This window comes from Chelon labrosus (assembly GCF_963514085.1).
Source record: "Chelon labrosus genome assembly, chromosome: 5".
NCBI classification, from domain to species: domain Eukaryota; kingdom Metazoa; phylum Chordata; class Actinopteri; order Mugiliformes; family Mugilidae; genus Chelon; species Chelon labrosus.
Genome location: NC_140341.1, coordinates 18673037 through 18688498, shown reverse-complemented (window position 1 = coordinate 18688498; position 15462 = coordinate 18673037). Strand labels below are relative to the sequence as shown.

General features: G+C 41.7%; 1 protein-coding gene across 1 annotated transcript; it reads right to left on the bottom strand.

The window, feature by feature from the left end:
- Nucleotides 1–951: 951 nt before the first annotated feature.
- Nucleotides 952–12826, bottom strand: acvr1c (activin A receptor type 1C; the record flags this gene model as incomplete). Its single annotated transcript, XM_084544716.1, has 9 exons — nt 952–1093; nt 2928–3058; nt 3254–3378; nt 4216–4372; nt 4801–4968; nt 5067–5297; nt 5394–5636; nt 8385–8615; nt 12757–12826. 9 exons carry the CDS (start codon nt 12824–12826, stop codon nt 968–970), a joined length of 1482 nt encoding a protein of 493 aa, XP_084400842.1. The 3' UTR covers nt 952–967.
- Nucleotides 12827–15462: the final 2636 nt, after the last annotated feature.

The window sequence follows — 15462 nt, the reverse complement described above, 5'->3', positions numbered from 1 at the left end:
CTTTATTTATATTAAGAATAATATGTTATTATTTTGAAGCACATGAGGTTTTTAAAATGGAGAGACACCTTTGCTACAGGTCAGTCGAAAAAAAAAAAATATTCAAAGTCTAGCCTGAGAGAGGTGCCAGAAAAAGGTTGTGGTGTTATGGAAATCAGAGCGTATCGTTGTATCACCACTACATTTTAACTAGCAAATTAGTTTAAGACGTACCCAGGGAGCCTCAGCTGTGACCTGGTGTGACTTCAATCTGTGGTGGCGCAAGAGTTCTTCTGGGGAGTATAAATACCACGTCAGAGTTACTCATCCACAAGTTGTGGACGGATTTGGATCAACAGAGGGACGTCATTTTCATCCTTGGAGCAACCTTGAATGGCAATCAACAATCAAAACTAGATCGCGGTTTATAAAAGCAAAACAAAACAACCATCTTTTGCTAAAGATCCTTGTCCAGTTGTAAATATAGTATTGATTCCTGTAAATGCTGAGTAACTTTTCCGGAGGTTTCAGTGACCACTTATGTACAACAGTGCTGGTGAGACTATACAAAAGCACTTCAACACTTTCATTTAGGATCAGATGTGTTGTTTTTTTTATCCAGCTTCCTTTATGATTGTCCTTAACACACTACCAACCTAGCAGAACTGCATTTGCTACAAGATATGGCACAAACAAACATAACAATGTGCAACTTCAAGCTTTGGGCACTTAAAATACTGAGGTAGCAAAACAATCTTTACATACATTAACTTATTTCATATGGCTCTTCCTACCAAAGGTTTAGCATTTTGGTTAGAATGTGTACTTTGGCACCAGCTACAACCTGATGAGGCTCTCTGAGGATGTGGTTGCGTCCTGAAAAGGGGAGCCTCAGGCAGTAAGAAGAAGACAGTTTCTCCCTGTGCGCTCCCCAGGTCCAGTCGTGGCGCACCGGTGCCAGCACCGGCGCTGATCTGCACGGCAACAGCTAATCTTTGATGTCCTTGATAACGGACAGCTGAGACACCGTTTTCTTGACCCGCAGTGCAGTCAGTCGCGCAGCGGAGTTGGCGTACCAGCACTCTCTCATCAGTTTGCCCATCACACGCAGAGCCTGGAGCACCGACAAGGAGACAGGGGCGTAAAATGAAAGCTGAGACTGTGTCATTTTGACAAAAGACTGGAGTAATGGCCACTACTCTTGGCAGAAAAGCATCCAACATTAAGAGATCTGAGACAAAATTGTGTGACCCCGTCCTGTCAGTCACTCCAAAAAGAGAGAGGAGGTAAGAAGTGTTAGGTGTAGCACATTATCCCCCTGATAATGCTGATGTGACTTTGTGTATACACCGATCAGGCATAACATTATGACCACTTTCCTAGTCTCCCTTGTACCTCCAAAACAGTTGTGACTCATCAGAGAATGGACATGGTCCTTCTGAGGGTGTCCTGTGGTGTCAGGGAACAGAGTGTTGTTAGTGGGGGCCTTTGGGTCCTATGGGTTGAGGGGAGGGGCCTCTGTGGATCATCCCACAGATACTTGATCAGTTTGGGATCTAGTGAATATGGAGGCCAGGTCAACACCTTGTGCTGTTCTTAATGTTTTGTTGAGTTGTTCCTAAACTGTTTTTGTGTGTGTGCCTGTGTCAGGCTGCATCCTGCTGGGGATGGCTGCTGTCATCAAGGAGTGCCATTGCTATGGGCTGGGGGTGCCTGGTCTGGTCTAGGTGGGTGCTACATGTCTAAGTAACATCCACATGAATGCCAGGTCCAAAAGTTTCCCAGCAGCAGAAGATTCTATTGTCACAAGATGGTCAATGTTATTTACTTCTCCTGTCAGTGGTTTTAATATTGTGGCTGATCGGTGTGTACTTCTGCACAAACCCACCTGAGGTTTGAAGGGGATTTCTATAAACTGGTTTGGATGGGATCAAATACACAAGTTGACCCTAATAGGAGAACACAAACCTAATACATTCAAATCAACTTTATTGGCCATGTCCACACATATAAGAAATTTGTTCTCAGCGTTTAATCAGACCAAGTGAGCACTCAGGGAGCAGTTGGGGGGTTTAGTTGCTTGCTCAAGGCGCTCCAGCCCTGAACTTCAAACCAGTAACCACTCAGTCCACAGCTGCCTCTCTAACCACTCACCCACACGTTATTAGCCATGCTTCAAACTAACTAGTCTGCACAAAGTGACGACAAAATGTATTAAAAAGAGATTGGTGCATTTTCTGTATTGTCACACTTCAAAGAATAATCGGTAACTGGACTTGAGGTTTCACCACTCATCCTAGTGGCTTCTTCAGTTCGTCAAGTATTCTCACGAAACCTCAAGGAAGTCCTTGCTATGGCATAACCTGGATGACTGAGCATCTTCACAGACATCATCAAAGCTGGTGTAAGAGCCAGTCATTTCTCGCCTCATCTCTCCGTTTGTGCTGTTGTTTTTTTTGTTCTACGCAGGAAAAGTGATGGTGAAAGCAATGAGAGAGAGAGTGGCTCAAATCCTTGCAGCTTTCACGCTTTACATGCGCCTTGAGATCTCTTAAGCAGTTGCTTAACTTTTCAGTTTGATCTACTGTAAATGTGCTGAAAACACGCCGTAAATAAATGTTATAATAATAATAATAATAAAGTAAAATCTTTCTTTTACAGTGTCGTTTTGTAGCACGTTGAGTCACTGCATAAAGATTTTCTCTTCAATTAAAGAATATGATCATTAGCTCAGTGACGTACATTTTGGTTTTCCTTTCAAATAAAGTGGTTTAGATATCGCAAACCCCGACTGCCGCTTGTGTTTCGTGCCCACTTGAGCTGTATCCGCTCCCAGGCGTGATGACAGTGTTTTCATTTCGGAACCGATACTGACACAGTTGCACATTGATGATGACATCCAGCAGCTATCTTACACGATGATACGCACATTATTATTTTTCTCTCACCTCACAGCTTTGCCACTGATTGGGGATGTTGGGTCTGAGTTTCTGATCGCACACCACCTTCCTCATGTCCTCAATGGACGGATCTGAAGGCACCATGTCGTAATAAGGCAGCTGAAAATCCTCGTGCAGCCCTGGGAAAACAATTTTAGGTTGTTGTCATGCTTTTTCTTTACCGGCTCCATGACGCAAAGGACAAACTGACACTGACTGCTACTGGAACAATTATTATCTGTAGGTAATGTCAGTGCCAGGGCACTGTTTTTGAGATGACTTGTCCATTAAATGTTTCAATTATAATCAAGTGGGAGAGTATACGTATCATTTACCTCTAACAGAGCATCTTCTGGCCAGTTCCCAGAACACCAGGCCCAGAGAATAAATATCCGCCCGCTTGAATGACTCAAAGCTGTTCATATTGATTGTCTCATCCAGGATTTCAGGGGCCATGTACCTGCAGAGGACAAAATGATTAAAGCCTAATGAAATAAAATAAAAAAAGCCCGGTACCGGTTTAATCAGGTTGTTCGCGAGCGTAGGGGCTTGTGGCAAATCAGCAGCCCTCCGAGTTCTCCGAATTTAAAACTGCAGGCCAAATAACAGAGAAAAATAATCTGCAGTTAATTTATTTGTATTATTGAAGGCAGTTACTTTACTGGGAATGTATTATCATTTTGTTTAAGAACAGCTCCATCAAAAAGCAGAACTCACTTAAGACAAACTAATATGTTTAACTCTTGTGAGCCTTAGCCACTAACCACTAGGTGTCGCCAAAGTCTAAAGGTTTTAAATCCTCACCTAAGCTCGGTCTGCTGTATGCATAAATAAATGGACATGCTCATTGTTCACACATTGTCACTATACTTCACGGTAATCTAATTGTGTCTAGTTGTTTCATTCTTGCGTCAGTCCTGTTTTCTTTGTCCCTCGTGCCAAATAGCTTGATGTTTAGTGACTCTTGTTCAGCGTTTTTCTCAACAGACTTTCAACAACAACTCACTTTATTTTTGCACTGTGTACACAGCCAGCTGCCGTTACTACTCTCTTAGCACACAAAGCAAATTATTTCTGGAATCACTACGGGGACTGAATGTGCAGACACATGGAAACACGCGCTTGTGATTATTTGCTTTTCTGCAAAGGAAGCGCATTGTGAGCCAGTGAATAGTACTGGCCAATTACTTCAGAACAGACCAACTTACTAATAAGCAAACTACAGACTGTGAGCACTTCAGATAAACCAGCTCTGGTTTTAAGTCACATTTCTATTCTGTACTGACGTAACTCTAACCTCTTAGTTCCCACTCTGTGGTTGGACGGTATGTCGATGGTGTTTGTGCTGGAGTCGTGTTTCACGGCCAAACCCAAGTCAGCGATGACTGCCGTCCCGTTCTTCTTCACCAGGACATTTTTAGACTTTAGGTCTCTGTGAGCAATGGCAGGCTTCCCTAGAGGCGAGAATGTAACAAACAAAGGTGCTGTACGTTACCACAAGTGTTTTTGATCTGTCAGAGATGGATGGCGAAGATGTCATATAGTGTAATGTTATCATTTCCCAGTAAGTTTTACGATGTAGTTTTGTGTTTTTGTTTTATTCTTTTAAAAAATGTGAGATCTTGGGCTGAGTTGATTAATTAATTGACATACAACTAATACAGCTAGAGATCTGTGATGAGAAACGAATTATTTTTATGTCATTTATCAAGAATCAATCCCAGGTACTTGCTAGTTGCAGCTTCTCCAAAGTGAAGAATTTCTGCTTTCTTTGCTTTGTGTTGTAATACGATGAATATCTTAAGTATTTACTGTGCCCACAAGAGTTTTAATCTGAATTCTCTAATATCAGGTCACTGCCGTTATTAAGTAACAGCCTTACCTTGTGTGCCAATGATTTCCATGTGGAGATGAGCCAGCCCACTGGCGATGGACAACGCCAGAACAATCATGCCTTCCAATGACACTGTGTACCTGTTCAGGTAATCATACAGAGAGCCATGCTCATGGTACTCTGACACCAACCAGAGCTGAGTCCAGGACCCGTTATCTGCAGGATGCAGCAAATTAGAGTCACGTTATCTCATATTATCACATATAGGTCATTTCTGTTTGATTAAATTAGGTTTGGATATCCAGGTGTGACACCTTTGTTATCAGCTGCAATAAATCCGAGGATGTTCTCATGTCTGAGCATGATAGTCTGATAAATCTCTGCTTCACGGAACCAGGACCTCTCATCCCGAGAGGAGAAGATCTTCACGGCCACGTCCTCTCCTCTCCATTTTCCGCGCCACACCTCACCGAATCGACCTTTTCCAATGGTCTCCTGCAGCACAATGGTTCGAGCTATGGTTCGCTGCACCAGCAGTGGTAGCCCTGCAAGACACAAAGTAAAATAAAAACAGAGTTTTTGATATTTATGTGCAGTCATTACGTTTCACACACTAACGTATGCCAATGCATTTATCTCACCTGATCCTGAGCCAGAGGTGCTCATATCATAGATCAGATCTTTAAGACATTTGTCTGGTGACATTAGCATCTGGTCGTCCAGAGGCTCTTCTGGGTCCTGCTTGTGGGCTCGGCTGTAGGCACAATGGTGGCCCTGCACCAGGAACACCCCCAGCAGGATCCCGACACACAGCAGGCAGGACGGCACCAGGATCACCACAGCGAGTTGCAGCTTGCTCCAGCCAGGTTCTTCCAAAGGCCTCTCTGATAAAAAACATCAGCACATCACAGTCATTCAGCTCTAAGGACACAAAATCAGTAGAATGGGGATCAATACCATTAATTATGCCTGTGACTGCAGCACCCCCTGGCGGCTGCTGCCAATCATGACAACTGTAATTATCTCAAGTGCACAATATATTATGTATAACTACAGCTAAAATATGTAGACAGCCTTCTGTGAATAATTCAATTGCACAAGAAGGCTCGTCTGACCTTAGAAAGTTTTATTGATTAAGACATCACTTAGTGTGCACAATTCAGAGAGGTGAAAATTGTACATTTGGCAAATGCAGGGTTTTGTCAGCCAAAAATCTTGTTTTTCTGGAGCACCATAAAATTTCGTCACTGCTGATGAAAAGCCATTTATCATCAGCAATGAAGAGTCTTGTCTAGTAAGATTTTGCACTCTAACAGGGGAAAAATCTTCTTTTTCCAAAATGCTTCTTCATTCACAATGTGTGACCTGAACTGATAGAAAAGCAGGTGCACCACGAGACCCTGGAATAAAATTGTGGGTTTGGCAAAAACAATGTAACTTGACATTTCTATCTCTGACCTTCATTGGGTCTGTGGGTGTACAGAGGGAACCTGGACACAAACAAAAATAGAAAAGCAGGTGGGCGTCGTGATAATGGGATATAGAGACATGCTGACCAAATAATGCAACTTGAACAGCAAAGTACTGTCAACAAATTACTGGTCAGGGGAAATATAAAAAGAGAGGATTTTGTAACTTTGGTTTGGTCAACTTGGAGTCCGTACGTTAACCTCAGGAGTAATTGCAGGAAGTCTTTCAACATACACATGTGAGTAATAATACAGATCTGAGAAAGCCTAAAACTAATACAGTGTTGCCGTGTTTCATTGGCCCCCCGATCATCTCAACTCCCCAAAGCATGAAATCTCCTCACCAGGAGATCCTCAAACATGCAACATCTGCAGATGGCCCAATGTGAACTAAACCACAGTTTCCTAAGACATCTTTAGCCTTTTACCTAAATACATGTCCTGCCATGTGTCCATTTGGGGCCTCAGCAGATATGATGCAAAACAAGACTTTACTGTCCTCTGGCCCAGTAGCACAAGACCTTCTACAATCTGCAACTGGTCTTTGACTCTAAGGTGACTCTGCGTGGGTCAGCAAGATAATCCCAGCAGTGATTTCTAAATGCATGCTTTCAAGTAGAGAGCAGCACACAAGCAACCCCTGTCCACGTGTTGGGAGACTCAAAACTGAAGTGTAAATACAGCCACACAAACCACAACACGGACCGCTCACTTTAAATCTATAACTGCAGGCCATGAATGAACATAAAGTTTAGAAAATAAATAACCCGGTGGACAAGCCCGCACGCTGACATTTAGCAGAGCGATGGAACAGATTGATCGCGGTGTCCTCATTCACAGTGAGCCCCATCGCAGCCTCGGGGTCCTGCCACAGCCCGTCTCATCAACTCTGCAGCACTTCACACTTTGAATCTGCTGCATTAGGTTTATATATTCCATTTCCCTTTAGTGATATTTGATATAGTTTTGTTATTTTGTGTCATTACTTTTCAAAATTCTGTCTGAAACAAATACTCTGCAGGAAATGTAATATTCAATTAACAGTTTAAGTAATTTTGAGCAATTAAATAAAATAGACTGGCTAACCACTGGCATTCATTCTTTGGGAGTCTAGCTTACAGTCTGAACCAGACCAGTTAAAAGCCACTCTATACTGTAATGCTGTTTCAAAGAAAGGCTTCGCTCTCTCAAAGCTGCACCGATCAATATTTTCATACGTGGGTACGACGATGTGCATAATGTGCAAAAGGCTCGCTCGTGGCAACACGGATACAGTAATTATCATATGACCCCGCTGTTTCTGTCAGCTCAGAGGAGCGGTTTAGCATTTCTCAGTTTGTTTTGCCTTTTCACGGCCCACTGCTTTTGGTAATTTGGTTTGCTCTCAACTGCCACGGCAGCGGCAGGCAAAAATCCCCGATCGATCGCGGCACTAAACAAACAAAGTTAGCTGGGGAGCAGCGGTTAGTGGGGACCAAATCAGAGCCACGATGACAGAAACATGACATTAATGTTAATCATCAGCCTGTCTAATGTATTGTCCGCTTGTCATGAAGTTCAACTACCAACTAGCTTAAAACTAAGTGATGCAGATTGAATGATTGTAAAAAAATAATAATAAAAATACAGTGCATGTGCATTAACACTATAAAACTAAAACCATGTGTGACCCTAACCTCCCAGTATTTTCCACTGACTTGTACATCCAGAGGTGTGAGTAACCCTCCTCTGATTTAAGGCCAACCTACGTCCACGCGGCAGGCCCATGAGAGGCTTTTAGGACTACATGCCTGACAGAGTATTTATTTATAAATCAGTGGAGGGAGGGAGAGGATCACTAACCGCCGCCCCACAGCCACCGCCAGATTTGTTATGTCACAGGATCTAGGAGGATCAGGGTCCACCTCGTCTAGCCGCACCAGAATGAATGGGAAATCCCACGCAGATTGGGTCGGCGTTGCTGTTGACTGAATGCTACTGACAATCCCTGAGCAGTTTAACATTAAAATAATGTCTGGGGGGTAATGTCTGGGAGGTATAAATCCCTTTTCCTCAATTCCATCTGTTTGTGTATCTTTTTCTTTCCTATAAAAGCACAATATGTATTTAAAATGACCTAATGCGCCTCAGAGCGTCAGTTCTAAAGCATCACGGCGGCTGTACCTGGGTAAAGGTGCAGCGTCTCGTTGTTGCAGAAGTCAGTGAAGCAACAGTTCCTCTTGGAGACATTTCTGGAGCTGTAACAGAAGACTTGGCCCTTCATCTCGGAGGGCGACAGGCAGGACTTGACCGTCTCCTCCTTCCCGTCAATCAACATCACAGAGTTCCAGCAGGCGCCGTCTGCGGCCGTCTCACAGGTGTGGTTGGCACACAGCTGGCACACACACTTCAGACCTGGAAGATAATGCACCACTCAAGATGGGTCACTATTTTCTCTTTCAGGTAGGGGTTCATTGTGAAATAGCACAGGAGGGGGGCGGAAGAATTCACTCGAGATAAACAGTTTCACTCCCAAACTAGCAAGCGGAGCGGCCTTTAACTCTTTAGAAGCACAGCGCTCCTGTTATGTAAGGAGGGCCATGCTCTCAAATGACTGGAGGTGGAGGAACCAGAGTAATGCCTCTTAGTTTAACACCCACATAATCTTGTGTTCTCCTTGGAGCAGCTGTCATGCTTTGTTTGATAAGCCGTTGAGTGAGTGATAAGCAAGACTGTGCCGCCTGCTCACCAGAAAAACCTGGAAATAACTGAGGAAATATTGCATATTATTTGATAAGACTGTTTTTAAGGTGGATCTCCACAGAATCCTTGTTAAATCATATAGCTGTAATTGTAGCTGTTAAACTGATAAATTAGCACATTTATTCATTTTGAAAAGGGTATTTAGCACCAACCTCTACAGGTAATGACAATAAAAGTGAACCTATTCTCTTACAGTTTAATATATTGTATCTATAATTTCCAATAAAAGTGGATGACTTAATCTGAAATTTACAGATTTGCACGCCACCTGCTTTGTAAACTAGAAAGTGTGAACTGAGTCCATCCTTGACCCCTGATGTGAGGAAGTCACATTATAAACTTACAAGGAAGCCAGAGCTATTTTTCAATCTTTTTCTTTCTTTCTATTTATTTATCACTGAATAATAAATCGTGTATGTCATCAAAAATCCAACGATTCCTCATAACTTGTCACTGTCATAACTTGTATTGTGCTCGTCAGATAGGTCTCATATGATGCTGAGCTGGAAGTGCAAAAGACGAAAATATGAATAAAAATATAAATTATTTCTTTTATTTTTAAAACAGCTCAGTCATTTATATTTATGTTACCAATAAAGGAATAAAAATGTTAATGGGATTTATTAATGGGGTTATTTATTAATAGAAACCATATCATTTTAAATGTTTTCTAAATCTCTCGCAGTAATGAGAAAAAAAAAAACTCTTGACAAAATCAGCCGAAGCCACCTGAATTGATCAGAACAGTTCAGGAAAAGACTGACCTGACAAACATGACAAATTTTCTTTTCCTTTTGCAGCATTACCAGGGAGTTGCTTAGTAACAACCTTCTCAAGGAGAATTAAGTTTAAATATACTGTTGTTCTGTACCTGAGGAATGACGAGATTTCCCTTTCAAAAGGGAGATAAAAAAACTACGAGTCTGCATGTGTGTTTGATCGATCCTTTAGCCGAGTACGGAGGCAAAGAGGCAACATATCAGCATCGCCTCCGTTACAGATATGTGCATAAAACCATTCAAACCGTGTTCAGTTTGCAAAGCAGACAAAACATCCTTAGAAGTGAGTTGGGCTCTTGAAACAGAACAATTATCAAGATGACATACTTGTAAAATAACACAACTCCTCAACAAAAATAGCAAAAGTAAACTCAAATTAACTTAACATTTAAGTGTTTTTAACTGATTGACTTCTGTATTTTGCTGAATCTGACAACTTTGAATCCAAAAAAAAAACATACAAACAACCCAGCCTTGGCAGCTCTCTTCTGTGTCTACAGCCTTCTGTGGGTTTAACATGGAATTAGTGTGTCCAACGCCACGCCAAAAAATTCCACGCTTCCCCTTGACGAATGACAAGTATAGTGTAAAGATCTTTGATATTCTTTGGCAGGACTGCAACCTTTAGCCCAACTGAACCTCACACAGACGAAAATGATAGTATCACAACAAAGTCCTTTAAATTGCTCATCTTATATAAAAACATTTTCTGCTCTCTCTGCTTCTCCGTGTACGGATCATATGAGCCACAACAAGCAAACTGTGCAGAGAGAACCAGAAATCAATTAAAGTTGAGCAAATACAAGGTTACTACACAGTAGTAATAATGGAAGGAAAAAATAAAATGTCATGGAACTGGAGTTTTAATTTGATCCACCACCAACAGAATCTCTTTTCCAATCATTGCTTTCGCTGCTGTTTGTCCTTGAAACTGCAAAGAATTTGTTTTTCTTGAAAAAAAAAATTGAATCTGATTCTGACTAAGCTACTTCTTCTTTTGGATCAGACATCCCACATGGTCTCACAAATGATGATGGAAAGTGTGTGCAAGGGCTCCTGTGTTTCCTATTCCTTCTCTCCGATGCTTGGTAAAGTGTTCATGGGGATAGAACATACAGTACAATGCTGAGAGGACTGGAGGGAAATCTTATTTACCTCAGTCTTTGTGACATCTTGTAAAGAAAGTGGGTCAAATTGACTGAAAAAAGGGAAAAGGCATAGACCTAGTATATATAATGATAGCAACAACAATAGAGGATGTTTACACCACAGCAGAGCATAGGCACATGTGGAGGAGCAGGATTCCCTAACTACCGCACAACCCAACAGTGAAGACTATTTTGAATGCAAAGTCTGCAGAAATAACTTGTTTTGTTTATTATAATATGGAAATCAGTTTTCTTTTCTCGTAGAAATAAACTGTCTTTACAAAAAATAGAAAAGTATAGTACTGAGAGGCAAGCAGAACCATTTAACCTCACAGGTGTTAAGCAATAATTGGTTCTAATGGAAAGCGGCATTCATGAGTCGTACTGGAAATGAAGCTGTTACATCCTGTATATCGAGAGATGGAATGAAATAGTATCAGTATTAACAAAAGGATGCCTCAGTTGTTTGTTTACCTGTATACTACAGCCTATTACTTCCACTGAGGGCATCCCAGCACAAGCCGGTCACTTTGTGCTTCCATTCAGATTTAACAAATAAACAGTACAATCTGTCCATAACACAAGAAATGCCTGATACAGAAACATTCTGCACGACTGTGGAAACTTTCCTACCTGACAGTCACAACTGAAATACACCTCCAACAAATGTAGGTGTCTTTTTCCTGTTTTACTTTTTGCAGCTTAGTCTGGTGAAGTCTGAAGCAAACCAAGCTCTGGGTACGAACCAACTCGGGTTTTAGCAGCATTTTGCATTGCCACCAGCTCAACCAAATGCAACACTGTGTCCTCCTGGCTACGGCAGCTTTGCAACTTCCAACGAGACAGTATGAATTAGAGCTGCAATTGAGGATTATTTCATCGACAGTGATATTGATGACCGTCTTTATCCACTGTTGGGTCTATAGAAAGTCAGAAAAAGTCAAAAGGTGCCAATCAAAATTTCCAAAAAGTCCAAGATATTCAGTTTTCTATCACATACGACAGGAAAAACTTCCAAGCTGTCACATAAGAGAGGGCTGCACCAGAGAATTGTCTGCACTTCCTTGAAATATGAATAAATCAAGGTATCAGTGATGAAAATAGTTGATGACTGATTACATATTTCAGCTCCAGTATGAATTCAGTCAAAACAACAATCTTATTCTTAAATTATAATCGTAAATTATATTATTTGTAATTAGACATGCCTCTGCCTCCAATCTTGGACACAGAAACAGGTAAAAGTTTGCAGAACAAACCAGTTGAATCCTAATAGGCTTGATGTTGTGCCCAAATCCACCGCAAACTCCCCCCTACAAACTCCAGCAATGTGTGATCCACTGGCAATAAAGAATGAAACTGGCATCATTCGGGATCATTTGAAATATTTGTTCTGCTAAATCTATTTTTACAAGGCACACTGTGTTTTAATCTAAAGCTGTTTTGGACGCCTTGGAACACGCTCACACCTGCAGTACTTCCATAACAGCAGGCTGTTTGTGGGAGGTAACTTGTTTTTTATTTTATTTTGTTAAAACTCTGCATTCAGAGCTGAAAATACAAAAAATATAGTATAAACTATTGGTTATATGAACTTAATGTTTCTGGTGCTCTTTGATTTAACTTTTACTTCTATTAAATAATGTCACTTTAAGGATCAATCGACTTAAATCGTTGCATTTAGTGACATAAGTCTTCCGTTAAGGTTAATAGTTCTCTAAGAATACACAGCCAGAGATTTAAGAAGTCCCATCCTAGTTAACAAACACTGTGCGGTGGTGCACACAGCTTTGTGACGCGTAAATAACTACAACAACGGAGTTTACAGAACGATCACATCTGATAAATGTGATGCACGCCGTGTACCTGCAGTCAGCTGTGCGACAGACAGGAAGATCAACGCCGCTTGAAAGCTCTGCTTCCCGGGACAAGTCATGGCAAGAGCCGCATCTGCTCCCTCTCCGACGCACGGTTCACGCGGCTACACTACAGAAAAAAACAAACAACAACAACAAAACAAAAACAAAAAAAAACAAAAACGCATTGCCGGAGACCTAAAGCAACGTCGGTCGCGCACCCTTCCACGGTGAAATGATCGCGGAGGAAACTGCAAAACGCAGTGCGCTCCGCCTCTGTTGACTGGAATTTAAGCGGATTAGCGCCGCGGACCTCTGATAAAGACATGTGAATGGGAGCCAGAGAGAAAGTGTGTTGCACATCCATTTAACTGCTGCGGGGCCGGCGAAACACCACCTCCTCCTGTCTGCCTGCTGAATATGGAGATGAAGCGTTCACGTTTCACTCAATAGATGCGTGTGAACTTATCAGTTTTTAAGACGTGGAAACTTACAGCCTGACCAGCATTTCATTAATAAACAGGGCACGACAGGATCATTACAGTGAGGGGCCACTGGAGCAACACGCAGTGATTTTCACTGGACACTTTTGACTGTTCAACTGTCCAAAATTATTATTGTTTTGCTGTTGTTGCTTCTCCTGCTCATTAAGTGCATTAAGTGCCATTTAGTGTGATAATATACCCTATTTTTTGACCTTTGACCTTTGTCTTACTGTCCAGTTGTTGTTGAGTGTTGTTTTTTTTATATATATACACTGTTTCAAACCTCTTTCCATGAAATGATTGCCACAATGTGAATTATTCTTGACAGATAAAGTGTATATCTTCTCAAAACTGTACTGATAACCCTCTTCCAAACACATTTTTAGACAGTGTCTAAATAAATAGGAATAAACAAAAGGAATGTGTCTGAAAACAAAATGATTCCAACTTCATGAGCAACACTGTTTATACTGCGTTTCTCTTATCTTTTGTACCGTGTTCAGTTCTTATTTTACTTATTTTTTTATACTGCATTCTTTGCTCTTACACAAAACCACAGAGGAGGTGAGTTTAATTCTCACTGTACTTTGTGCAAGGACAATAAAGGCATTATGATTCCGATTGCAAAATAGATTTTCACTTATGATGTAAACTAAAACAACGGTCTTAAATCTAAATGTTGACACACAGCCCATCTACAAGACAGGGCCACAGGATGGGGCAATGTTGTACTTGAGAGGTGCAGACTCCCTAACAAATCTAAGTTTGTTGCCCCCAGAGGGACTGGCTGTTGCCCACTTTTCCGGTTTAGTAATTCAGCAAGCGGCCTATCGTGCACCCCTGTGGCTATTGCAATTCCCCTCCCTGCGTGTGAGCAGTGCTCAGGACAGCGAGGCGGAAAAGAAAAGCAGGCTACACGGACACCGCGGCTAACATCCCTCCCAACTAGGCAGAGAGTAAACACTCTCAGGTGTACCAAATGAGTTTGCTGTACATTCACCTGCGCGCAAAGCTCGACTTTCCTGTTTCCAAGAAATAATTTACAGCCGGCCAGCCATATGTGACCAAGTTTCTGCTGCTCGGGCTCCATAGCAACAAAAGGTGCCGGCGTCACCAGGGAGAGAGAGAGAGAATGAATGAGTGAACCGAACTTAATCTGAAAGACTATAGAGGTTTTCTTGTGTTTAATCACAGCAGACTACAACAGAACTGTACTGGAATTAATAGAAAGACAGCTCATAAGATCTGAATCCAAAAGCCTTGGTTTTATTAGGTAGCAAAATCTGGCCTTTAATTAAAAAAAAAAAAAAAAAAGACTGGAGTCAAACTTCTGCAGTCACAGGATGGATAAAATTACACTGAATATGAAGACGTAGAAAGTCTGGCAGCTGTTGATAAACGCAAGCTGGGTGTCTCCACGCTGTAAAACATCCACTGCTCTGTTTCCATCATCGGCCTGATAACTCGTCTGGTATCTTAATAAGTCTAAAAACCCATCAGGAGCCAGGTTTTATGTTTGACATCAGCCAAGATAGCTGCTGTGTGCGCAGTTTCACTTCAAAGCTGGCGAGGAAAATGCCTGGACTTTTGACCTTTTTCCAAATGAATATAAACTCATTTGTTGCATTATGTCATTTTTTACAGCACAGACACGATTGTCGTGTACAAATAACCATTTGTTATAGAGGCAGTCACCGGAATAGAGTTTGGGTTTTAGCTGGAAAGGCTAATATAATTAAGCAACCCCTCGCTGATCAAAGAGTGTGTCTGAAAGAGTCATTCAGGTCCATAGACCTTTATGACTTCATAAGCTGAGGAGCACATCCCCCAGTTACGATTGGAACACGTATGGTTGAACTCCTGTGTTTTTATTTTCAGCCATATTGGCTCTTCCACCTTGTTTTTGTCAGGGTATAATGGCATCGGCTGGAAAGGGACAGCCCTCCTCTGGAAAGGAGCGTGTTCCCCCATATCTTACATTTAAAGCTCAACAGCCCGTTTGGAACAAGGCTAAAGCCAGGAGCACACAGGCGTGGTAGAATGAACGATCTGTGTGGGAACATATGAGACTTAGATTAACTTGTTAAAAAGAGATATGATATGGGACCTGTAATAGTCTCTTTCATCGGGAGAGGTAAATGACTCAATCCTCATCATGTAGTTTACAATTAGATGTAGTTTTGAAGGAAAAGTTGGCATGGATTTGGTTTGACACTGTAGTTTACCAAAAA